General features: G+C 43.7%; 1 protein-coding gene across 11 annotated transcripts in view; it reads right to left on the bottom strand.

The window, feature by feature from the left end:
* Positions 1 to 1,448: 1,448 nt before the first annotated feature.
* The window catches only part of OFD1 (OFD1 centriole and centriolar satellite protein), an 84,445-nt gene continuing 59,530 nt past the window's right edge, over positions 1,449 to 26,363 (bottom strand). For all 11 annotated transcript variants that reach the window (XM_054507186.2, XM_064573742.1, XM_054507195.2 and 8 more), the window contains 15 exons: positions 24,359 to 24,465; positions 22,700 to 22,819; positions 20,916 to 20,989; positions 19,489 to 19,580; positions 18,254 to 18,443; positions 17,136 to 17,263; positions 16,273 to 16,384; positions 14,051 to 14,629; positions 13,452 to 13,575; positions 9,434 to 9,534; positions 8,065 to 8,175; positions 5,118 to 5,275; positions 2,490 to 2,642; positions 1,879 to 1,943; positions 1,449 to 1,599 (listed from right to left, as the gene is read on the bottom strand). In XM_054507186.2, coding sequence (XP_054363161.1) covers positions 1,557 to 1,599; positions 1,879 to 1,943; positions 2,490 to 2,642; positions 5,118 to 5,275; positions 8,065 to 8,175; positions 9,434 to 9,534; positions 13,452 to 13,575; positions 14,051 to 14,629; positions 16,273 to 16,384; positions 17,136 to 17,263; positions 18,254 to 18,443; positions 19,489 to 19,580; positions 20,916 to 20,989; positions 22,700 to 22,819; positions 24,359 to 24,465 — 2,157 coding nt within the window. In that variant the 3' untranslated portion in view covers positions 1,449 to 1,556. The remainder of the gene's footprint in view (positions 1,600 to 1,878; positions 1,944 to 2,489; positions 2,643 to 5,117; positions 5,276 to 8,064; positions 8,176 to 9,433; positions 9,535 to 13,451; positions 13,576 to 14,050; positions 14,630 to 16,272; positions 16,385 to 17,135; positions 17,264 to 18,253; positions 18,444 to 19,488; positions 19,581 to 20,915; positions 20,990 to 22,699; positions 22,820 to 24,358; positions 24,466 to 26,363) is intronic.

The raw sequence follows: 26,363 nt of genomic DNA, 5'->3' as shown, positions 1-26,363 counted from the left end.
GCTGTGGTGGTCATCATTTTGCAACATGTACGTGCACCACATCAACACGTTCTATGCCTTAAATGCACACAACGTTATATGTCAGTTTTATCTGAAAGCTGGAAGAAAAAAAGACGTTATGAGGTGGTGTTGAAAGAGAAGATGCCAAGTTCTTGGTGGCAACAGGACTTGACGTTTGATGTGCTAAGTGTGATAATGATGATGCCTAGACAACTTATTTCTTCAATGACTTTCAAAGGTATACTTCAATGAGAAACTCCTTAGAAGCCTAAGCAGTAACAAATACAAAAAAATCGCCTTCCCACTTTGTTAGAATTCAGTGACCTAGTAAGTATCACTGGCAAAACCAACTCAACCCAGTCTGTATTTGTACAGGGAAATGATCTCTGGGACCTCACTGAAAAGACAGACCAGACAAAGCCATCCCATGTTAGGAGCTGGGGGACCATGGGTTAGCACTGTCCAGGCAAACTGGGTGGGTGGTCACCCTCAGGGCCGTTCTGTGTGCACTTTCTGGTGACCATACCGGCAACGTCATTAAAGAACTTTTCCAAGATGCTCCCACACACAAGACGCTGGACTGTGAGGTACAGGTGTGCAAAGATGAAGAAAGGGGAACAACAGCAAATGGGTTTCTTCCTCCCTTTCTGGAAGTTCTGCAGGTGCTGCACTGGAGTGCAATTATCCTATTTGTTCACTGTGTGGTTTCTAAAGGTCACTCTGGAAAGGGATATGCAATGGGCGACCCACTGCAAGTTGTGGGATGTCTTCCACAGGGGCAGCTCCAGAACAGCCCAGCTTGGAGGCAGCACTGGTCTCCCGCCAGGGTATGTACATCCTGGCTCTGCAACTTGATGGCTATGAGACCCTGATCAAGTCACCAACCTCTCTGTGCCTCGCATTCCTCATCCATAAAACGTGGATAGTCATAGTACACAGGCTTCATATGGATGATGTAAGAATTAAGTGAGTTCATACATATAAAGGTTTAAAATTGTACCTGGTACACAGAAAGTGCTCAGTAAGTGTTACTTTCTCTTTTTATCACCATCTAAGAATGGGTTGTGTTCATTCTCAAGAAAAAGATGTGAAAAGTAAAGACCAGAGGTGATGCTGTATTATTTCTAACACCTGGGACGGAAAGGCCTGTGTCCTTATTTTCAGGGACAGATCAGACGGCGAGTGTTGGGGAAGATGGCCTCCTATTTGACAGGGGGTAGCCCAGCTCTGGAGAGGAAAGGAACATAGCTGAAACTTCCAATATGTAGGCCTGGAACTTGACCAAGAAGTTTTCGAATAAATATAACCTCTGACAAAAATGGGGAGGAACAAAACTCATTCTAGTGTCATGCAAAGCCTAAAAAGGAGAAATTCTAAAGAGGTGTTACTTGACTAGATGATTTTTGGTTTATATACTATGATACCAAATAAAATTATGAAAAACAAAATTGCATGGGATTACACATAAAATTTTTATTGAGAATTTTGTCTTGTTACAGAGAATTCATAGGCCTTTAGTTACATTATATGGGTAAGATGCTGGACAGCAAACATGGTTACCAAAAGTCATCTGTTTCTTCATGAGAAAAGCCCGTGAAACTAAATTAGGGAAAGATAAAAACAATTTTAATTTATTAAATTCTTGTCAAGTTCATTCACGGATCTTTATGATGTTCACATTCTTACTCTGTGGGGTTTCTGCCCTTGCTTAAGCAATTTTACAAATTAAAAAATGCAACAGATTTTTTTTTGAAGTCCCTAATTTTGATTGTTTCACTAATTTCTTACAGGGAGACTCAAATATCTGAACGTTTCCCTTGGCTGACACACCAGCAACTTAATGGTCTGTGCAGGAACACCATATTGAGGAAACCATACCTCTCGTCTTTGTCACTCGATGGCACTGTGTCCACTTCTGAGGCTTCTCTGCCAACCTTTGAACTCTGATACAAAGAGGGAAAAAGAATCTTGAAATTACATTATGTATCAGTTTTATTCAACATTTTGATTTCTCTAAGGACTAATTTGAGAGATATATGCAACTTAAAAGAGTCTAAAAAAGAGGTGACTTTTCAACTTGAAATTCAGCAAGCCCATCAAAATAAACTACCTGGTACCCATTCTCAACACCCACAGTGTGTGAGACTGAAGTAAAACATCAATGTTTCAGATGGTACTAATGCATTCATTATTCATGAACAGACCTTTCATTACATTTCTTTCTTGTTCTTAAAATGAGAGACATCCTAATTTTTATAAAAGTTGACAAATCAAAACCTCGTCAATCTTTCCCCAAGCAAAGCGATGAAATTTTGTCAAGAGTGTCATGTATCAAAAAGACTCAGGGCTCTATGTGAATTGTGGATTTTCTATGCTTCTACCTTTTTGTCTCCAATGGAGAAGGCAGATTTGGGTCCTACAGCTTTCTAACAAACCAAAGCATCCCTCGGCAACACCCTCCACAGAAGGCCGGGCCACAGCATCAGCACCTTATCTGCCGTCTCCTGGTCTTGATCCCGCTGAATAATTTTCATGTATTTCTCTAAAGGATTTTCACCACAAACAGATTTGCCTTTCGTTTCTTCAACACTCATTTCTAATTCTTTTTCCATTTCAATCTTCAATGATTCTTCAATCATCCTCTATGGAACAGACAGGTGCCAACATAGGAAATACACAAGTACATTAAAACAACTTGTAAGTGTTTAAAAAGGCATAGAAACATAATCCTGGTCCTTTAAGTACAACCTGCATGCCAAACAACTGTTTCTTTAACTGAAGTCATTGCTACCAAAGGGAGACAAACAGGTATCTCAATGAAGGAAGGAATTAATTTGCCTCAAGTGGCCTGTGCTTTAAACCAAATTAACCAGGAGTCCAAGGAACATCCATATGGAAGATGAATTTCGGTAAGACTCAGCAGGTCTGTGAAGTGGCCAGAGTAACCCATGCACCTAGGACCAGAATCAGGACCTAGAAGGCCAAAAGAGAATCAGAGGAAGGAGGAGGGCAGGGGAGGCCCTCGAAGCCATGGCTGACCAGCAGTCACTTCCCTGGGGTTACTCTAATCCCAGCTAGCTGACCTTGGAAGTCTTCTTTAAACCCCATTTAAAGGGGTGCCTGGGTGGCTCAGTCGTTAAGCGTCTGCGTTCGGCTCAGGTCATGATCCCAGGGTCCTGGGATCAAGCCCCGTGTCGGGCACCCTGCTCCACAGGAAGCCCGCTTCTCCCTCTCCCACTCCCCCTGCTTGTGTTCCCTCTCTGGCTGTGTCTCTGTCAAAAAATAAATCTTAAAAAAAAAAAACATTTAAAAAGGGAAGACCTATAGCAAAGCAAAGCCAAGCCCACCTCCTTTACAGCTTGTTTCCAGGACCAGATGAGAACGCAAATGAGCTTGCAAAAGCTCCTCTTTGTTGCTAAACTCCTAAGGTCTATGTTATACATAGCCTTTCTCAGTGCTCTGAAGCAAAGAAGACTGGGATGCCTACAGCAGGCTTTTAATACTAAATTTAATAATACTAAAATTTGTATGGAACCTCAAAAGACCCAAATAGCCAAAACAATCTTGAAAAAGAAGAACAAAGCTGAAGGTATCATAATGCCAGATTTCAAGATATACTACAAAGCTATAATAATCCAAACAGTCTGGTACTGGCACAAAAACAGACACATAGATCAGTGGAACAGAATGGAGAGCCCAGAAGTAAACCCATGCTTATATGGTCAATTGATCTACGACAAAGGAGGCAAGAATACACAACAGGGAAAAGACAATCTCTTCAAAAACTGGTGCTGGGAAAACTGGGCCACTTTCTTAAACAAAAATACACTCAAAATAGATTAAAGACCTAAATGTGCAACCTGAAACCATAGGAATCCTAGAAGAGAACACAAGCAGTAACTTCTCTCACATTTGCCTTAGCAACATTTTTCTAGATATGTCTTCTGAGACAACGGCAACAAAAGCAAACAATAACAACAAAAAACAAACAAAAAATCCCAAAAACCTAGTGGGACTACATCAAGATAAAAAGCTTCAGCACAGTGAAGGAAACCATCAACAAAACAAAAAAACATGTTGAATGGGAGATATTTGCAAATGATATATGCAATGAGGGGTTAATACTCAAATATATAAAGAACTTACACAACACCAAAAAACCCAAACAATCCAATTAAAAATGGGCAGAGGACCTGAATAGACATTTCTCCAAAGACATTCAGATGGCCAACTGACACATGAAAAGATGCTCATCATCACTCATCATCAGGGAAATACAAATCAAAACTACAATGAGCTATCACTTCACACCTGTCAGAATGGCTAAAATCAAAAAGACAACAAGTGTTGGCAAGGATGTGGAGAAAAAGAAATGCAAACCGGGCAGCCACTGTGGAGGACAGTATGGAGGTTCCTCAAAAAATTAAAAGTAGAATTACCATATGATCCAGTAATTCCACTACTGGGTATTTACCCAAAGAAAACAAAAACACTAATTTGAAAAGATACACGCCCCCCTATGTTTACTGCATTATTTACAATATCCAAGATACAGAAGAAGCCCAAGTGTCCATCCATAGATGAATGGATAAAGAAGAGGTGGTATATATACACAATGAACTATTACTCAGCCATAAAAAGGATGAGATCTTGCCATCTGTGACAACACGATGGACCTAGAGGATATTATGCTAAGTGAAATAAGTCAGAGAAAGACAAATACCATATGATTTCACTTCCATGTGGAATCTAGAGAACAAAACAAATGAATAAAGAAACAACAAACCCAAAACACCCAGACTCAAATATGGAGAACAAACTGGTGGTTGCCAGGGAGGAGGTGAGTAGGGGGATAGGGGAAATAGATAAAGGGGATTAAGAGGTACAAACTTCCAGTCATAAAATATGTAAGTTACAGCAATTTGAAGTACTGCATAGGGAATACAGTCAATAATACTATAATAATGTTGTATGGTTAAAAAAAAACAAACCAAAGTTATCTGCCACTCCTACGACTTCAGGACACATGAAGGACTCATGTCCCTGAGAACAAGGTACTTACAGGAGGTGTACCAAGGGAAAAGCAGCAAAGGGAATTTGCGTGTACTTAGCATTACCCGCTCTTGATCCAATTTTTCTAGTTCTCTTCGTTCCCTTTCTAAAGCCTCTTGCCGTTCATTCTGCCTTCTTTCTTCTCTCTGCCTGCGGTCTTTCATGTGCTCTTCCCATATTTTTTCTTCTTCCTTCTGTTCTCCCATTTGTTTCTGATCTACGCCTAACAGGACAGAAAAGAAAAGGCACGTAGTTTCCAGCATCGGATTTTTCAAATATATGCATGAGTGCTTTGCAGGGGCCCTTGCCAAGACTCAGGAAGACTCTGCTTGGTTCTTAGAGGACTCTTGACCTGCTCCACCTTCAAGCCCCCAAACCCACTCCTAGCCCTGCGCCCTGCCTTTTACTTTGCTAAGATGAAGGCAAGTCATTCTTAATACGATGACTACAACTGCCTCTCACGCCCCCACAATCGCAGCTTCTTACGCTCTTTGCTCACCTCCGCCCTTCCCAAGGCAAGCCCTGCATTTGGTTAGGAGGCTGCCCCCAGCTTTAGGACTCAGACTTAACCGTCAGTCCCTCTTCATTTACACAGCACTTTCCCAGCTCTTCCCCTTGCTCCTGTGCAGGCGTCCCAGTCTCTCCTGCCCCAGACAAGACGCCCTCCACCCCCCCACCCCCCCATTCTAGCCAGCTCGCTGCTGCTGCCCACCTCCTCCAGGCTGATCCCTGACCCTTCCCATACCTCCTTCTCTAGGCCCGACCTGTTTCCTCACTCCCTGGTTTCTAACAGGCTTCCTGCCATCAGCACATGGAGACCCCAGAGCCCTGGCTTCATACCTGAACTCATCATTCCTGTCCCTTTAATCATGCTCTTTCCATGCTATGTCCACTCAGCCACCAGGGCTTAGAGGTTTTTCTTCCTCCTGCTGCACTGAGGGTCCTTATCACCATTTACCTGGGTGGCGGCAATCACCTAGTCAATGCCCTCCAGGACACTCGTCTCTGCCTTCAAGCAACCCACCTTCACATTTGTGAGCACCAGTCACTTCCTGGATCTGCTCTGCACGCTGTCTGCTCTGGGGGACTCCTAACCCACAGTGGTTTAGGCTGACAATCTGCCTTTTTCTTTCCAGACTGACTTCCTCTATCACCGTAACTTTCACATCCGAAACATTCCATCTATAGAGCAGCTCGCTCACTGGTGGCTGAGCACAGCTGCATCAGCCTTGCGCCATGCCCTTGCTTTCACGGCCTCCTTAACCTGACATGCTCCCTTCTTCCCCCACAACCTTACCTCCTATGCAAGCCCTCACTTAAAAGCCACCTCCTCTGGGAGGTCCTCCTTATTCCTAAAGTGACAACTGGCCACTCCAGCACCTTATTCACACAGTGCTTTGTACCTGCCTTGTCACAACCCATAGGCAACTGTCTCCCTACTTCTGCTCCTTCTGGCCAAGGACCATGTTTTAATCGTTTGTTCCCTAAGCTTGCAACACAGGTCCGCACGCCTCACATGCTGAATTCAATCTCAATTCCACAGATGACTGTGCTGACCTTTTTCTCCTCCAGCTTTCGCCTATAACCTCAACTTTCCCCAGCAATGCTAAGAAACAACAAATTCACAGGTTCACCACGGGACTTCAAACCTCATTGCCATGCCCTGTCCTAAGTCACTAGCAGAAAGTCAGCTTTACTGACGGGACAGGAGCAACAGTCTTCTCTTAATCCTGGTCAGGAAATTCTAATACCACAGGAGGCGCTGACCATTTCCATAGGCAGCGACGCAGTGTCCTGCCTGCTGGGGCAAGGAGGCTTCCTCCTCGGTCTATCAGGCTCCCCCATGGAGTAGCAACGTCACAGTAAGAATGCAGTTTGGGAGCGAATTTAAACACATGAAAAGGGCTGCTTCTTCCCTGGGAGGTGTACTCTGTAGCTGAGTCCAGTGTACTCAGCAGAGTGGAGTACCGAAACCGCCTTGGACATTAAGAACAAAGAAAAGAAGTGTTTCCACTGACACAAAGGCATCAAGCCTGGGGCTTTTTCATTTCCCTTTGCACCCAGATGAAGAGGTGAAACAACAAATATAAGAGACTTTCTCAATGACTAAAAGGTAACCACACTATTTAATAGTCATTTAAAAGGCCATTCACCATAATCTATGTTATGTGTCAGAAACAGAACACCTGTCTGCTCAGCTGCTTTCCCTTATCCTATTACGTTATTTTACTTCCCTACTCACTCAGATCTCTGCCAAACGGCTGCCCATCAGATCTGCTCTCCGGCGCCACGGTCCCTATCGGTATCTATCCCACTGGAGGTCCTCGATGACGGCCTGCCGACTGTCCAATTCTCCTACTAGAAGCTCCATGAAGCAGGGGCCTGGGTTGGTACACTGCTGTATGCCCAGCCACGAGGAAAGTGCCCAGCAGAGAAAAGGCTCTTGATCAGGCCTCAGTGAAGGAGTGCTTTCCAGAATGATTTACTCCGGAATCAGCAAAAATCAACCCTCTCAAAGTCTCCTGCTTCTTTCAGGGATTGCTCATATTCCCAACTGTGCCTTAAACCAAGAAACTGTTTCTAAGAGGCTTTGCATAGCTTTTAGGGATGACGTCCTCGCAATGTTTGGAAAGGACTAATAGGTGGTTTTACTCGAAGCATTTCCTTTCAACTTTGGGGCTTCAACACTTAGGTCCAAGAAGAAAAGGACCTGGCTGTTGGCTGAGCCCTGGAGCAAAGCTCCAATCTCCCCGCTACACCTTTCTTCCACCCGGGGGAGGGAAGTGGGTCATCTGGAGGAGGCAAAGGAAAGACAAGATGAGCCCGCAAGACAAGTCTCATGACCAGTTTCCTGCAACGTCACCAGCTTTTCTGAAGACTGAAATATATAAAGGTTTTGCTTATCCTACTTTCTTAAGGCATGGAGGAAGCAAATAGAAAATGAAACGAAATAAGATTCAATATTACTAATTCGTTAATCTATTTTGTTTACTAAAACACAGGAAAACTTACTCGGGTAGTGAGAGGACATAGGTCTGGCAGCCGCAGCCGCATCCACATGAGGCATGTCGCCGGCAGAACGGAGGCCGTCCGCTTCAAACGGCCTCGCTGCGCTCCCTGCAACTACACGAGGTGCAAACAAGTGTCCCGTGCGTCCTCAGGAATGAGGGCAAGAGAAGGGGGTGCAGCGCAGTGTCGGGAGAACTCATGGTGAAGCATGCGCGTTTTGGCCAAAACAATTGGGCCAGCTCTTTGTCTCGAGGACTCTAGAAGTCTACATCGGAGCCGCCTGACCATGGTATTCACTTCTCCCAGTGTTCTTCTGCTTTCAAGAATTAGATGCCTTTATAAAATCTCATTGGTTACCCAAAAGGAAATATCAACTGAGTGAAAGAATTCACCTGGCTTGCTGATAATCACTTGAATTCTATTTGAAATCAATGATTTAACAAACTTAGTCAAAAGGATTTTGAAAGATTTACTAAGCCTTATCAGTGAAATGTTCAAAACATGATGCTTTCACACTCGCCATGAAGCTCACGAAGCAAAATGGCAGGTTATGTACAAATATGAAGACCTCCAAGGTGGACAGAGCTGCGGGGATGACCCGCGCTACAGCTCTATTTTGTACTTAAGCAGTGGGCTCTAGGCAGGGCCACAGCCGGGCACCAATTCTAGACTCGCAAGCTTGTATTATTTTACCTCCATTTTTTAATTTAAAAAATGGGCTTTCTAAATCTTAGGCAGTCAATGGAATCAGTATACTTTAAATAAAAATAACAGCATACTCCTGTTCTGTAAAAGGGAAAAAAGAATTTTTAAAAATCACTTATTTTAAATCTGAGGCAATCCCAAACTTTGTAAACTGAGTTAAGGATTCACTTACAGGCTCAGCTCCAACTTTGAAATTGTGAGCTATCCTCAAATGCTTAATAAATGGAACTCAGAACGCACCCCTGAAAATCTTCGTGATATAAAAATGAGGCAATATATCTGTATTTGTGCTTTTATCACAGAATAAAAATGTCCTGGGGTGCTTTTATCACAAAATAAACATGTCCTGGGGTGCCTGGGTGGCTCAGTCGTTAAGCGTCTGCCTTTGGCTTGGGTCATGATCCCAGGGTCCTGGGATCCAGCCCCGCATCGGGCTCCCTGCTCTGTGGGAAGCCTGCTTCTCCCTCTCCCACTCCCCCTGCTTGTGTTCCCTCTCTCGCTGTGTCTCTGGCTGTCAAATAAATAAAATCTTTTAAAACAACAAAAACAAAATAAAAATATCCTAATCTGTAACTTCTTTGCTTTTCACGACAATGAATATGTTTCACCAAAACTAAGCTTTCTACATTTTGAGCTTATAAAAACCAGTATTCATATTTGAACTTACATTCAAAAGATGATTCAAAATCCTCATTGTCCTTAAAAGGTAGCTTGCCCGGATTTGAAAATTCACTTTTTTCCTGAAGTTCCATTTGTCTTTGATAAAGACTGGATTGGAAGAATAAAATTCAAGAATGTCAAGTTGTAGGAACGTAAAACCCAAGAGCACAGGGCAATGAAAACCTTTTGGGACTCAAGAAAATGCCTTCAAAAAGCAGTTTTTCTTGGGCTCACGAAGAATAGAGCTACACTGCATCTACACTGCAGGGGGCACCTTCCATGCACCAGGCATCCCTCTAAGCTGTTCGCTCGGTGACTCCTCATACCACCACATGCCGTGAGATAGGTACTGCCATCATTCCCACATTGTTCCTAGAAGGAGCTGACTTTTTCAAGAACCAGAAAACATTTCTGAAAAAACCGAATTCTGGGTGGCTCAGTCATTAAGCGTCTGCCTTCGGCTCAGGTCATGATTCCAGGGTCCTGGGATCGAGCCCTACATCGGGCTCCCTGCTCCCTGGGAAGCCTGCTTCTCCCTCTCCCACTCCCCCTGCTTGTGTTGCCTCTCTCGCTGTGTCTCTGTCAAATAAATAAAATCTTTAAAAAAAGAAAAGATAAAAACGAATTCTGCACACCCCTTAGCACACTGTCAGCAGGAGAGGTTATACTACAAGCCCCATGTACATCAAAGGGCCCTAACTCAGCACATGCATCTTATCTTTCTTCCTGGCTTTATTACAACAAAGAATGATATTAAAAAAACCATTAGTCTTTAGGATCGTAACAGGCACATGTGGCAGTTTTCAACTCTGTATAGCGTAATGGAATCAACATGCAGAAGCCCAGGCTGGAGCCCAGAACTAAGGAGTCAGAGTCTCCAGCCATGGGGACCAGGCACAAACAGTGGTTCCACATGTGACTCAAATCCCAGACTGGACAACCCACTGCTGAGCTCCTAAACACATCCACTCCCTCCTGCTTTAGCAATCATATCCCAGGACCCACTACCAATTTAGAATTTATTTCAATGATCTACAAATTGGAACCTTATAAGATCGGGAACAAGACAAGGATGTCCACTCTTGCCACTTTTATTCAACATAGTACTGGAAGTCCTAGCCACAGCAATCAGACAAGAGGTAAAAGGCATCCATATTGGAAAAGAAGAAGTAAACTGTCCCCATCTGCAGATGACATGATCCTATACATAAAAAATCCTAAAGACGCCACCAAAAAACTATTAGAATAAATGGATTCAGGGAAGTCGCAGGATAGAAAATTCATACCCAGAAATCAGTTGCGTTTCTACACACTAATAATGAAGTAGCAGAAAGAGAAATTAAGAAAACAATTCCATTTACAGTTGCACCAAAAATAATACCTAGAAATAAGTTTAACTAAGGAGCTACAAGACCTGTATTGAGAACGCTGATAAAAGAAAACTGAAGATGACACAAATTGCAAGATATTCCATGCTCACGGATTGGAAGAAATAATACTATTAATATGTCCCTGCTACCCAAAGCAATTGACAGATTCAATGCAATCCCCATCAAAATACCAACAGCATTTTTCACAGAACTAGAACAAGTAATACTTAAAATGTGTATGGAACCACAAAAGACCCCCAAATAGCCAAAGCAATCTTGAGGAAGAAGAACAAAGCTGAAGTAGCACAATTCCAGATTTCAAGATATACTGCAATTCCAGAAATCAAAATGGTATGGTACTGGCACAAAACCAGACATAAAGATCAGTGGAACAGAACTGAGAGTCCAGAAATAAACCCACACTGATGTGGTCAATTAATCTACAAGAAAGGAGGCAAGAATATACCCTGGGGAAAGGACAGTCTCTTCAATAAATGGTCTTGGGAAAACTGGACAGCTACATGCAAAACAATGAAATTAGACCACTTCCTTACACCATACACAAGAATAAACTCAAAAGGGTTAAAGACCTAAATGTGAGACCTGAATCCACAGAAATCCTGGAAGAGAGCACAGGCAGTAATTTCTCTTACATCAGCCTTGGCAACATTTTCCTAGATAGGTCTCCTGATGCAAGAGAAACAAAACAAAATTAAACTATTGGGACTACATAAAAATAAAAAGCTTTTGCACAGCAAAAAGAAACCATCACAAAATGAAAAGGCAACCTACTGAATGGGAGAAGATATTTGTAAATGATAGATCCCATAAGAGGTTAAAATCTAAAATATGTAAAGAATTTATACAACTCAACACCAATAATACAAATAATCTGATTAAAATGGCCAGAGAGGGGTGCCTGGGTGGCTCAGTCGGTTAAGCGTCTGCCTTCAACTCAGGTCATGATCCCAGGGTCCTGGGATTGAGCCCCACGTCGGGCTCCCTGCTCCGCGGGAAGCCTGCTTCTCCCTCTCCCTCTGCTGCTCCCCCTGCTTGTGCTCTGTGTCAAATAAATAAAATCTCTAAAAAAATTAATAAAATGGCCAGAGAACCTGAATAGACATTTTTCCAAAGACCTACAGATGACCAACACACATGAAAAGAGGCTCAACATCACTCATAAGGAAAATGCAAATTAAAGCCACAATGAGGTATCACCTGACACCTGTCAGAATGGCTATAACCAAAAAGACAAGAAGCAACAAGTGTTGGCGAGGACGTGGAGAAGGAACCTTCGCGCACTATTGGTGGGAATGCAAACTGGCGCAGCCACTGTGGACAGTATGGAGGTTCCTCAAAAAATTAAAAACAGAAATACCATATGATCCAGTAATTTCACTACTGGGTATTTATGAAAAGAAAATGAAAACACTAATTTAAAAAGATACATGCACCCTTATGTTTACAGCAGCATTATTTAAAATAGCCTAGATATGGAAGCAACCCAAATACCCATCAATCGGTGAATGGATAAAGAAAATGTGGTGTATATATATCTATACATAACAGGATATTACTCAGCCATAAAAAAGGATGAGATTTTTGCCACCTGCAACAACACAGATGGACCTAGAGAGTATTATGCTAAGCGAAATAAATCAGACTGAGAAAGACAAACACCATGTAATTTCATTTACATGTGGAGTCTAAAAAACAAATGAACAAACAGAGGCCCCTGGATGGCTCAGGCAGTTAAGCATCTGACTCTTGATTTCGGCTCAGCCCATGATCTCACAGTTGTAAGATGGAGGCCTGTGTCGGGCTCTGCACCCAGCGCAGGGTCTGCTTGAGATTCTCTCGCCCTCTGCCCCTCCCCCCACTCGTGTGCACTGTCTCTGAAATAAATAAGATCTTAAAAAAAAACAACAAATGAATAAACAAAAAGCAGAATCAGAGCTATCAATACAAAAAGAACAAAGTGATGATGGCCAGAGGGAAGGGGGCCGAGGGATGAGCAAAATGGGTAAAGGGGAGGGGGAGGTATGGGTTTCCACTTATGAAACGAATAAGCCATGGGAATAAAAGATACAGCACAGGGACTACGGTCAATGGCCGTGCAATAGGGTTGTACAGTGACAGATGGGGGCTACAGTTGTGGGGAGCACAGAATGACGTATGGAGTCAAATCACTATGCTGTGTACCTGAAACTAATCTAACATCGTGTATCAACTATACTCAAGTACAAAAAAAAGCTGGAACCTGTTTGTTTATAGTTAAATGCCAAAATATTTTTATATGACTTTTTAGTGATGTGTGAAATTGTCTTAAGCTCAAACTGAATTTGTTTTCCCAGATTTTGGACAATTTGTTTTACCTTCGTTAACCAAGTCTATTTTTGAAGTACGAAAATGTTTACTGATACCACAGTGTAGATTCTACACACCAAGTTTAGCAAAGAAGTAGAAACCACTTTGCTAAAAGGAATGTTCTTCCCCACTCCCGCTCCAGGTAACTTAGATGATTCTCAAAGATCACACATCATCTTACAATCTGATTACCAACTCTATACTGCCACAGAAAGCCCAAACGAGTCCAGGCTGAGACCCTGTGCAGCTCAGCGGACTGGGCAGAGGCTGAGCGGAAGGGGGTATTACCTGGCCTGCTCTGGAGAGCTGGGCAGCGGGTGGAGGGAAGGGCTGTGCCTGGACTCAGCAGGTGAAGGCCGGGGTGTTCTGTCGGGACAAGGACTGGGGCCAGCAGCGTGGGATCGGTCCAGACCTAAGGGGCAGAAGGCCTATTTAAAAATTGCAAGAAGACAGCAACATGGTTTCCAAACAGTTCTATTACTATGACAATGAATTCTATTATCCTTGTAAACAGCTGAGTATGATGCATAAATGATCTACAAAGCTAACGATTTAAGCCCCTCAACGAAACTGCAGTAGTAACTCAAACATATACAACTAACCAGCGGTAAAGGGAAAGCCACCGTCACTCTGCACCTGTCTGCATGCCCAGGAAGTTGCTAGAACAGGACATTACCCCACCCCCGCGACATGGGGGAGATGCCACTGTTAACCGGGAAAGGCAGATCGAGAGAGAGGACCCAAGTGCCTGGGCTCAGGCGTTTCCGGGCTCAGCTCCCACTCCTTCCTGCCATCCCGAGCTGCGCTCTTACTCGGGGAAGAGGCCCTCCCAGGACCAGACCCTTCCCAATCCAGAGCGTCCTGCAACCCTCTCGGCAGCAGCTCACCTTCCAGATACATTTCACTGTCGAGGCTCCTTTTTGCTTTGGGAACGGGAGTGGAAGAGAGGCGTCTGGAGGCGGTGCTCCTGCGTGGCCGCGAGGCGCTGCTCTTGTCCTCTTCAGGGGTGCCCACCAGAGGCTGCTCAGAGACAACTCTGTCCTCGGCACAAGTGCGTCTTTGGGGTGAACTCGAAGTGATGCTTTTGAGTGTCCCTAGCAAGTGCAGGGGTGGCGGGCTGTTGGCTGCTAAAGGGCTTTTAGCGGGGAGCTGACTAAGTCTTCGATGGTAATTTCGGAAAGCTTTCTCCAAACGTTCGGCCTCTTGCTCTAGCTCTTTCACCCTTGCCTTGGTATTGACTACAAACTCAAGGTCAGAATCAGGGGAACTACTCTCCGTGCTCGCATTTGGATAATTTATGATCCTTGGTATAACCGCCATCAGCCTTTCCTGGTCGAGAGGATTTTTCAAGAAATCCCCGCTTATATCCCCATTACAAGGCACCACCATCTTGCCACTCAGTAGGCCACTGATGGAACGATCGATCAGAGACTGCTTCGCGTTGCGGTGCACTTCATCCTCGAGCGCTGCAGGTTACAAGAAGACCACGTGAGAAATGACAGAAAAGGTGGAGAAGAGAGTTAAAATAGATCGAGATCACGACTTTTGAAAAAGGAAAGAAGTATTAAGGCCTAACTTGCACATTAGTTTTGGAAGCTGCAGTCATGACAGTAATTATTAACATTTATCAAGAGGTTATATGTACCTTTCATAACGCGTGATATTATTTCACAATCCATTATGCACAATTGTGCAATCTAAAAAGCTCTGAAAACCGAAAATATATTCCTAATTTATTTGGTGGCAAAGCCCAACCAGACCTCAACTCATTTGGTTGAAAAGTTTGACCTGAACCAATAGAAACCCATTTACAATCTTTACTTATTCCACCTAGCATGAATATTCATCCATTTGATTACAAAATAATTAATGTGTTTCACTGCAAGATGCTGCCCAGAACCTCCAGGGCTGTGGCAAAATCCACAAACCATAGCACAGGGCCTGAGTTTCCGGTAAGGGAAGGAAGACACGCAGTCACAACAACACTGTGGGCTAAGAACGCGCACTGCTCCCATTTTACGGATGGGGGCGCTGAGACTACTGAGGTTGGCTCACGCAGTGAGCACGATGGGAGAGCCAGTACCTGGGACCACTACCTCACCTGATGGCGCTGCCGGACAGAGGCTCGCCATGTGCAAAGCAGGGGTTCAAAAGGTTCCACCTTCTTGAACTATTGTTCATGATATGAGGTCACCAGAATTTCAGCTGTGGGCAGTCTGGCAAACAGACTTATTGAGAGAAAGTGAAGAGCAAACAAGAGTAGAAATGAGTAAAGGGAAAACTCGTGTGGGGCGATGCGAACAAGGGCCTGACCAGGGCAGAGCATAACTGGGCCTGAGGAGGGTTCAGAACCAAGAAGCAAGAAAGCATGTCAACTGGTAACACAGAGGAACTTGCTTTGCACCTACAAGCAGCTAAAGAAGGTATGGAAGCTTCAGTGTCCTTGTTATGAAGTAGGAAGGGGCAGACGTCGGCTTGGAAATGAAAACAGTACGAAAACGACAGCAGAAACCACCTCCTCGGTGTTGGGTGTGTCCCAGGCACCGTACTGCCATCCGTCTTGCTTCACCTTCATCCATGCGGCCCAGCGCCACTCCTAGCCCTATTAACAGTGAGGACACGGAGGCCCAAGGAAGTTCAACAGAGCGTGCCCAAGGCAAACAACGAACTTCGCAAGTGGGACCCGAAACAAAGAGTGTTTCCAGACTCCGCTAGCAGCGGGACTCATTTTGCTGGCCGCCCTGCTTCTTGCCACATGTACACGTCTGTCCAGGGACACGTAAAACCACCGAACAGTCAACTGGTCTTAGCGGCGGGGTAACAAACAAAAAAGCAAAGCCTAGGTTCGGGATGAATTTGGGGACTTCTGTGTCACTGTCACACCTCTCCTGAGCCATGGGGCATCTGTGACAGCAAGTCACTTTAGAGCATGACCTGGTGGGTAGTCCTGAAATAGAAGTTATACTTCTCAGGTGACACATATTTGTATAGCTCTTCCCCTACTATGAGAATTACTAAAAATTCAGAGTAGTCATCATTACATTTTCACAAACATCAGAAGCTACACACACACACACACACACACACACACACTAAAAATGTCTCCGACCTGTCTGGGTTTGTTTCAGTTGCAATTTCAAATCGGCAACCTGTAGAGTTAACCTCTTTATGGAGTTATTGTAATCAAGGATCTGGGCCTTCAGCTGTGCAGAATGTTCAATCTGAAAAGATTTAGGGAAGGAAAAGAAATGAACATAAAACAAATCAGTATGGGACGCCTGGGTGGCTCAGTCGGTTAAGCGTCCGCCTTTGGCTCAGGTCATGATCCCAGGGTCCTGGGATCGAGTCCCGCATTGGGCTCCCTGCTCTGCAGGGAGCCTGCTTCTCCCTCTGCCTCTGTCTCTGTCTCTCTCTCTGTCTCTCATGAATAAATAAATAAAATCTTTAAAAAAGAAAAAATAATGCTAAAACAACAACAACAACAAAAACAAATCACAGTTTATTTCAAAAGAACAGTTCTCTCACCCGGCTTATTCTCTTTCTCTTTTTTGCCAATTCTGAGCAGCTTTATACCTATGAAACAACAGAACACACTAACAAGTTTTCCTTCTTTACTCCTTTCATACAGCAGCTACTCCAGGACGGGAGGCAGACATGAGAAAGAGAGCGTCAATACTGTTAAGTTGTGGGGTGAGAATCAAGAGATACTTTTAACAGTGGGCACCATCAAGGAAAACTGGGTGTTTAGGAGAGTTTACTTTCCTCTTGATTTTATTACTATCATGAATATAATGTCACAATCACTCAAGAATTTTCTCAGATGAGAAAGAATACTGGGGGAGTAATTAGCATATGGGGGGGAATTTCTGATGTTCAAATAGATCTGATTTATGCTGGTGTGACACACGCCAAGTTTACACACCCACAAAGTGCACTGACCTAACACTTGGATGAGCCAAGAGCAATACTCACTTCACTTTGCAGCTGTTTTTGCAGAGCCTGCTTGTGGCTTTCGAACTCATGCTCAAATGCGATGGCATGTTCGGGTTTCTTTAGTTCTTTCTGAAAAACCACCAGCTCAGGAGATGGCTGAGCTGTATCTATGAAGGTAAAAAAAAGCCTGGTCATTACCAACCTGAAGTTTTCTCATTTCACTTAACAAAAACAGCTAAAGAAGCTTTAGATGGTTCTTCCCTTTCTTTGTATGCACGCAATTAATACCAGTTTTATTGAATGGACTAAGAGCAGTCCTGAATCACCAATTTCAGAACAAAAGAATTTAATGCACATAACTGCAAACTTTACCACTCTTCATAGTTCTACTCCCAGTAAAAGAATTCTTTCAAATCCTCAAATTAACGTGAATGCCCGCCTCTCTCCTCTACTATGCACAGAGGCACAGAAAGAATGCTCTGTCAAAGCCTGCCAGGGACTGCCCCTAGGTCCAATCCGACCTGTGAACCTGTCAGCGGCACTCAGGGTCCAGAAAGAAAGCAGATGGTGTCCCCAATTTGGGTCATCACAAGACCCCTTAATAAAGAGAGACTTACACAGGGTACCGCAAAGGACGGTGTAGTTCCCTCGGCTAGTACTGGGGCCACGCTGTTACCAGTCCTCAGGCCTGGAGGCTCAGGAAGGGAGGCATTCCCAGAATTGGGGAAAGCGAGCAGGCACAGGGCGCTGGTGAAGCGCGAGCCCCCAGGTACTGGGATCTTGCTTTGCTGAGGCCCAGGGCCAGCCCAGGGCTACTCCGCAAGGAGGAGATGGAGAAGGGATCACAATCACCTCGACCTCACTCTTCCCTCCAAGCGCTTGAGTGGGTCCCCAGTGGCCAAGCACCACCAGCCCGGAGGAGTGAGAGGGCAAGGGGAGCTGGGTACCATCCAGAGGGGCAGATTTATCCAGTTAATCAAGTTTTTTCCTTAGTGACACAATTACGAAGCAGCAAGCAAAAACAAAGTACCTTCGATTCAAGAATCTTAATTTTATAAAATCTTCCCGATTGAAGCTTCCCTTATAGGACAAAGCAGTTTCAGAGTACTAAGCTAACAGCGGCTACAAAGCCATGCCAATCAGAAAAAAACACCTACGGTTTAGGAGACGCAAGTTTTCGTTTCTAGTCTCTTCCAGTTGTTGTTTAAGTAATTTATTTTGTGCCTGAAGCTCCAGTTTCTCTTCTTTCAGTAGCGAATAGTCACTCATCTCTTTCACCTTTTCATCCAGCAGATGGTTTTGCTTTGTTATTGCCAAAGACTGGGCTCTGACGGACTCTAACTCAAGCTGCAATTGAAACAGAAAAACTTGTGACTTTGAACAGTGACTTTACAGGACTGCTTAAGTGAAAGCTGGCAGGCCGCCCCGAGCTGGGCATCATGACTGAATTAAGGCCCCTTGACAGAAGTCTGGTTCTCCGCAACGAGACCCTAACTCCCGCAGGACAAGTCGTCTTTTGCCCTAGAGTTGGGGCAGGGGCAAGTTCATCCAACTGCTACTGTGTACAACCCTGTCTTGCAAAGCTAGTGCTTCTGACAATCACCCCATTTTCCGGATGCAACTAAGGGCCCAACAACATAACCACAGAGAGTAGCAATATAGAAATATATAGATAGATAGATACACATTTTTTTTTTTTGTAATAAAAAGGTAAGATATCCTAACATGCTGTGGGGTGCTTTCTTTTTCTTAGTATAACAGAGCTCAAGTTTGCAGCCTGCAAAGTTCTCAAGCAAGTCCTTACAGCTACAAATACGTTCTGTATATAAAATTTATTTTAAGTACCTAAAGTTCCAGTTCTGTCCTTCAGATAGCAAACACACAAATAGAAATAAAGTGACAGTGGCACACCAAAAATGCATCTCATTTTGTTGTAAGCTGTAAGATCCCGACATCACGACAGGAATTTTTACCTGCTGCTGACGGGAAGGGAGAGGAGGCTGAGGTAGAAGCTAGTCTGTATCAGCTATGTGCTACGCACATCAATCCGCTCACTGAATTCCCTGCACAACCATGGAATGTAGGCAACATCCCAAAGTCTACAGGTAAGGAATCTGAGGTCCGAGAACTTGCCCAAAGGCACATAAGCAGAAAGGGAGAGAGACAGGATTCAGGCAGGACTCTAGGCCCCAAAAGACATCCTCTTATGCTTCCCTAGGAGACTAAGATTGAAGTGAAGAACTAGCGAATGAACAAAGTGCAGCCATCACCTTCTTAGTCATGGAATAAACAAACACATCAAGGGGAAAACTGAAGATAAATTACGTATGACTAAAACTGAAGTTTCATATTGTCTTAATGTCTGTTTCAAAACAATAGGCTTAACAAGTACCTCAAGCTCTCTGACACGATTTACTGAATGATTAAATTCTTCCTTTTTTGAATTAATAGCTGTGAGCTCCTCTTGCAAACGTATAGCTTTTTCTGAAAGAAAGAGCCAACCAATTAACATCATCATGTTTCCCTAGTGAATACAAAATCATTTAATAATTTATGGCTGTAGATCAGTCCTAATGACTATTATTTCACTATCTAAACAGCAGATGTCAGGGTCAAAAGAAAATCAGCAGGCAAGTACGAAGTAAGCCGTTACGCCACAGGTAACGGGACGTTAGCTGTCACGGTCAAATACGCGGCGAACTTCCTCCCGCTACACACACCTTAGCACTTACGCCATCTGCTCAGAGCACAGGGCCCTCAGGCCAACAGGTCTGAATTTCCTTGAAGACAGAGATTGAGTTGTCTGTTGTGATTCTGTAGTTATTATTTTATTATTTTTACTTCATCTAACACAAGTCTATATAGATACCTCATCAAAAAACACTTTGCCGAATCCACGATGGTACGGATACCTAAATGAGCATTCGCCTTCACAGACAGTTGCGAAAGAGCAGGCCCACGTTGGGCGACCTGGCTGGGCGGTATCAAGTACCTAGCCCTGGTGTCCTCCTAAGAGTCCATTTAAAATTGCCACTAAAGGGCGCCTGGGTGGCTCAGTCGTTAAGCGTCTGCCTTCGGCTCAGGTCATGATCCCGGGGTCCTGGGATCGAGTCCCACATCGGGCTCCCTGCTCAGCGGGAAGCCTGCTTCTCGCTCTCCCACTCCCCCTGCTTGTGTTCCTGCTCTCTCTCTCTCTCTCTAATAAATAAATAAAATCTTTAAAAAAAAATAAAAAATAAAATTGCCACTAAAAGTTTAGCTTGTCATCGACAAGTTCCTAGACATATATTAAAATGTAAAATATCTTAAAAATTGAAAAATTATCCAACTTTCCTAGTTTCCGGCTAATGTATACAAGAATTTAAGAGGTTATAAGTCAAGTGAAAATATCATGAAGCATAAAAATACATTAGAAGTAAAAGAAATAAGGAACTAGATCACAGGGATGGAGAAGTTAAAATTTTCATTAGGAAAAAATGAAGTCTCTCACGGTTAAGAGTGATATTTACAGGATGGCAATAAGTTGCTGCCACCTTCTTGACAATCACATTTATCAAAATACATTGAAATAAAGTTGGATAAAAATCCTGCTGATAAATCACTAACCCTTGTGAATATACAAAAGGTTAAACACTAAGGTTCACAAAAATGTAGTAAGACAGTATTTTTTTTATTTTGTAAAATTAAAACAAAAAACATGTAATTTTTGTAGTAACAAGGATGTGTATGCTATGTCTTTTTTAGAATACAGAATAGGCCCAACTAGGAAGCTAACAGCCTACATCAGTGCTGAAAAACACAGCTTGCCCCCAGAGTCACCTTTATTCTTCCTTTCATCTTCAATCAGCCTGCTCGTTCTGGTGATATAGTCATCCTTTAGTTCAAGTTGATACCTGCCAATCAGAAGAACCAAAAATGAGCTCCTTGTCGCTTTCCTGGACGGACTACCATCAATACACGAACTTATCTGTGGCGCCAGGGCATCTAAGGGCACCAAACGTGACAACACGTAAACCTCAGGCTCTCTCAAGACAAAAGCCAGGGACATGAATTCTGAACATAAAAGGTCCATAAAACCCTGCTGTGATCCTGTCAATTCGGTCCCAAAACTCAATCACACAAGATCAAGGGTCCTGTTGTTGTGTTGTGAGGTTACAGAGAGCAATTATTTCTCAGTTGGTCTCGACTGACACAAGGTAGTAGATTAAGGCCAACTTACAGTGTGCGTGACAGACACATGATAACCAAGTCAGTCACTTGCACATGATAACCAAGTCAGTCACTTGCAATTCACCTATCCGTCTCCCCTCCCTAAGATAAGAACTTTTGCCCTTAAAGGCTGAGCACGGCATTGAGAGCCAACTGCCACGAGCTTTAGACCTGAATTAGCAATACCCAAAGGCACATCTCTCGGCGCTTCAGCCATCTCCACCAGCTGTTCCCAGTTGACTTTCTGGTTCAGAGGCCAGAAAAAGGAAGGAGAAGCAATCCTGTGATATCCTCCCAACTTCAACACTTGGCTAAAGACACAGAAGGACCCCCAAAGCTGGACAAATGATACAAAACCGTTCACTATATCCATGGCTAGGCGAAGTTAACAAACTGTGAGGAATAAAGGAAGAAAAACGTTGTGTAACAACTAGGGTTACTTCAGTGTTTGCTAGTATGTTAGAGGAGCAGACATAAAATAGGTAGATCAAATCCATCATTTCGAAACTGATACAATGAAAAGATGCTACCTTTTTTTAACAGAATTCATTTAAAGAATAACTTCCAGAAACCTTTGTGGGTACTATGTAACGGAATACCAATGACAAATTATGAGCAAGGCAATAAAAATGAGGCCAATGACTAAGACCTGCCCAGAGGAGCTGAGTGGAGTCATCGCTTCACTACACATGCACTTAGTCAGTATTAACTGAGCACTTATTATGTGCCAGATGGCGCACCACGCATGGGAAGGAGTTACCATATGGGCTTAATGCCTTTGCACGAAGAGATTATTCACCGAGATACAAACTCAGGCTATAGAAAAGCCCCAGGGACCACACCTGTCCATATTCTCCTCTCCTATGCTGTGTTTTGCTTCCTATAGCTAATCCTTTTTCTGGATTCGGACTTGGCAGAACCTTGAAGGAATACCAGGCACACGTTCAGTGACGAACCCTGTCACCGGTAAGAAGACCACCGTAGAAACTGTGGCCTATCCCCATCTTCATGCCAGTATGAGGAGAGAACGGAGGAAAGTGGTTGTACTTCTGACTTTTCAGCTGCTCAGCTGTGCAAACTGAGCAAGTCCTAAGGTGCCCTAAAAACTGAAGCAAACCATAAGCTCTCATTGTCAGAGAAGCTATGAGTAAGAATGAGCAGAGGATGCTATTCTCTGCATCTTTTTAAACCCATCTTAAATATTCATGGAAAGGCTTGACTACCAATGAAAACCTGTATTTTTTTAAACACCAAATTTTGCCATAAACTGTCTTATCTCCCAAAAAAAACCCCAAAAAACAAAAAACTGTCCGTCTTATCTATTTCATCAGTGTTGCTATGCTTCTAGCAACTTAATGAAACACGGGATTCCTTTAGCAATGCCACGCAATTACTTGAGAAGTTCATTCTTGAGCTTCTGGTCATAGCTCTCCTCAATGCTCTTTATATTCAGTTCCCGCTTCCTAAGTGTGTCAGTTATGCTTTTATTTTTTTCCTCTTGCAGCCTCTGAGTCCTGAAATTAGCAAAAATAGAGAAAGCAAATAAGAAAACCACAACATCTGAAGTAACAAATTTAGGGGGGAAAAAACAGCCTGTGTTTTAGTTCCTCCATCTATTTTATGACCTCACTTAGTTCATCAACTAGCAGATGGAATTATCCGGTGGCACCTGGCTAAGGGGAGTGTGAATGTACCAAGACCAAAGTGGTCTCTTACAGAAGAGGATCCACACTCAAAAAAGGGTTACAGGGGATCAATGGCTATCATCAATTTAGGGATGAAAAAGTGATGTTTTTAGTTACAAAGCTACAAACCAAATTCTAGTGTACTTAAATGCTTGTATCTTCTAGAGTATTACCTTCTAATTGTGAGGCTTAACTGATGAGCCCATAAGAATTATAGGTAGAAGATTCATTTTTGGCATTTAATAATCCATCGAATGAATGTTGAAAAGAGTGACGAGAGAGAGCAAACGATAGATGGGTCCTTCAGAACCTCCAAATCCGGAGAATGGAGTGCTTTTCATGGAGAGACCCCCCAGTCACCCACAAAACCAATTCTGGAGCCGGGAGTCAGGTTCACAAGTACTTAGACCAAACCACAGTGAGGAGTGCTATGAACACGGTTTCAAGCAAAGGATAAACGCTTTGTGTTAGAGCTCCCTCTGCTGGCTAATCTGTAAAGCAAAGGAGCATTAAATCCATTTATTTTAGTTTAATATGCTTAGACGGGAGGAGTCCGGGACGTGGAGGTAAGGAAGTGATTATATAATCATGATTATGTAACTGAGAATCTGCCCAAATTTTGCCCCTTTACTTTTCTCTATCAATGTGCCACTTTAGTATCGCCAAAAGGAGAGTAAGGTAGGCAGAGAGAAGAAATCAAATGAATAGAGCCTACAAAAATGAAAAAACAACATTAATGAAGATGGAGACAAACTCTTAAATAAAATCGGATTCCTGGAGTATCTATGAATGTCAAGATCCCAAATGGGAAAGAAAGCTTATTCCACCAACTACAGACTGGTGAGCTTGGTATTAATCCCAGGTAAGATTTGAAGGCTGATACATCTGTGAGCACTTAGAAAAAGTAACACACACACCAAGAGAAATAGTTTCACCCAGTACAAGTCAAGTCAGAGCCACCATATTCTTTTTTTTTTTTTTTTTTTTTTACAGTAGAGCAAGTAAACATAGAAGGTCTGGGTATCTGGAGTTCAGCTGCTATGTGCATGTGAAACTATTAGATCTGAACAGAACGTAAATGAGAAACACAGGATTTGTCAAAGCATTATTAGCTTCTTCAAATCACGTATCTGGTCTTACTATAGCCCAATGATGGTGTCTCATTCTGCTTTTCACCCTAATGTCTAATATTTCATAAACAAAACCCCAGTCTTTGTTTCTCTTAATCTGTGCCTTTTAAAACCAGGTGTTGTCACTTTAACAATTAAAAACTCTACTTGGCAATTAGCATCAGACTATTAAGACACCTATTTAGTTCTTTTAAATCTCATTCATTCTGAATATCCGAAACGAATACACATTACTCACAATTCAAAAGCTTCGATCCGTTGCTTCAGGTCGGCTTCTCTGCCTCTTAGCAAATCTATATCTTTTAGTAGAAGCTGCCTCTGAGCATAAATTTCTTTGGTTTCCATCTGTGTATGAAAGCTTTAATTTTTAGTAAGCAAGCTAAAGAAAATAAAACAGATCTGAACATCCTACTTCCTAAATTCCAGAAAACAAACTCCAGACACTTAGGGTTACAATTTCCCTTTCTCTTAAGAGGTTTCAATTCGAGGTATGCTTTTTGCCTAATTCCTTACCCAGACACATGTTCCCTCCTTCAATGACTGTGAAACTCCATTATCCTGTATTCCTAACATCCCTGGTCTATTTATTCTATGTAACACCTCTCGGACGCTTAAAATTTGGGTAAGTGCTTCAGCAAGAAAAAAATGACAAAATGGGTGTTTAGCAATAAAACGTCAAAAGAATAGAATTCCCCTGCTTCTGTTGCTCTCGGAAAGTTTCAGTTCCCGTTCTGACTCAGCAGCAGCAAGCCGAAGGAACGGGCCACACCTCCATTTGTGTGTCTGCCGAGCAAGGCTTCGTGGAACACGTAGGATGCAGATACAGGTCCCACCTTTACAAAATGTGCAGTTCAGTCAGGGAGAGAGAAATGATCAGACTATGATGTGAGGATTTTATAACCAAAATACAGAAAGACTCCGTGGCAGGAGCGACAGGCGAATCAGTCGGTCAGTAGGAGTCCAGGAAGGCATCACAAGGAGGTGACATTCCAGCTGGATTTCGAAGGCCAAGAGGGTTTCATCAGGGATGGAAGGAGAAGGGCATTCCAGGTGGTGGAAGAAAGACACGATGCTTTGCATGAGGGGGGCCTTCTTGTCCAGAGCCTTCAGAGAATCAGTTAACTAAATGAGTATTCTGGTCTGGTAACTGATCGGTCTGAACTAGTCAGTCACTGGTCTTGAGGATGCAGTTGTTCATCTAAACATCATCCAATCATCTCAAAGACAGTGCTTCCCACATTTATTTTTATAGGAGCCCAATCACCAGAAATGGTCAACAAAACCGTACAGGGGACACAATCAGCATGAAACAACTGGGTCTGACTGAGAAGCCCCGAGCAAGAGCTCCCGACAGCAGCAGCTCCGGCCGGACACAGGAAACGGTGGTCCCAATCCAGGCCGGTCAAAGATAGCCCCTTGGGAAAGGAACCGGATTCTCCTACAAGAGTGGACCCCACGCCTCCTGCCACGCCTCAACCTTTCTGCCTCCTGTCCAGTCACTCTCCATGAGAGATCAGATGGCCACCTGACGGACTTCTGCAGGCCTGGACTCCGCTACTCCGGGGACCTTGATCTTCGATCCAATGGCAGCACACTGCGTTTTGTTGCCAGTCTTCATGTGACAACTCCGCCTGCAACCCTATCCCTCTTGGCCCATGCTTACCCTTCCACCTGTCGGTAGCCCCAGACCTAGTCCTTGAGGTCTCGGACTCTGCCACATGGCCTTCCCTTCTCCCCTGGGCTAGTAGCCACCCATCTTGCCCTCTGGCTTCCTTCACCACCCCACCGAGCCCCAGTGTCTTCAATTAAACAGGCTGCTTTTCTCAAGCCAAGTCAGCTCTATAAAGCTCCGCTCCCCAGGCGCCTCTTTCTACCCTGGCTAACCTTACAAAGCCTCCCAAGAACTAGAACAGAGCAATCGCCTACAAGCGCTTGGTTTGGTCTACATCAGTCACAGGCTGCCCATCTCAGCTGGGCCCCCAACACAGTGCCACCAGTCCTGTCTGCCTCAGAGCGTTGCTCTGCCTCTCCCCCCACGCAACCGTTCCCCAACTGCTGATCCTCTTCTGGAAGCTGCCCCCCTAACCCTCGGATCTGCCCAAGAGGATGGAGCTTATTCAGTGTGAGTTTCTCACAATCCCCACATGGATGTTCGCACTCATAGTTCTTTCCTTCCAGCCGTTTCAGAGGAACGAAGCCTGCATATCGTTTTCAAGGCCGATCCTTCCACTTATGCTCTTGAC

Source organism: Mirounga angustirostris, unplaced genomic scaffold (assembly GCF_029215605.1).
Source record: "Mirounga angustirostris isolate CCGP_5_RB_7025 unplaced genomic scaffold, mMirAng1.0.hap1 SCAF_11, whole genome shotgun sequence".
Taxonomy (NCBI): domain Eukaryota; kingdom Metazoa; phylum Chordata; class Mammalia; order Carnivora; family Phocidae; genus Mirounga; species Mirounga angustirostris.
Note: the sequence above shows the minus strand (reverse complement) of the source record. Positions and strands in the feature narration are given on the sequence as shown.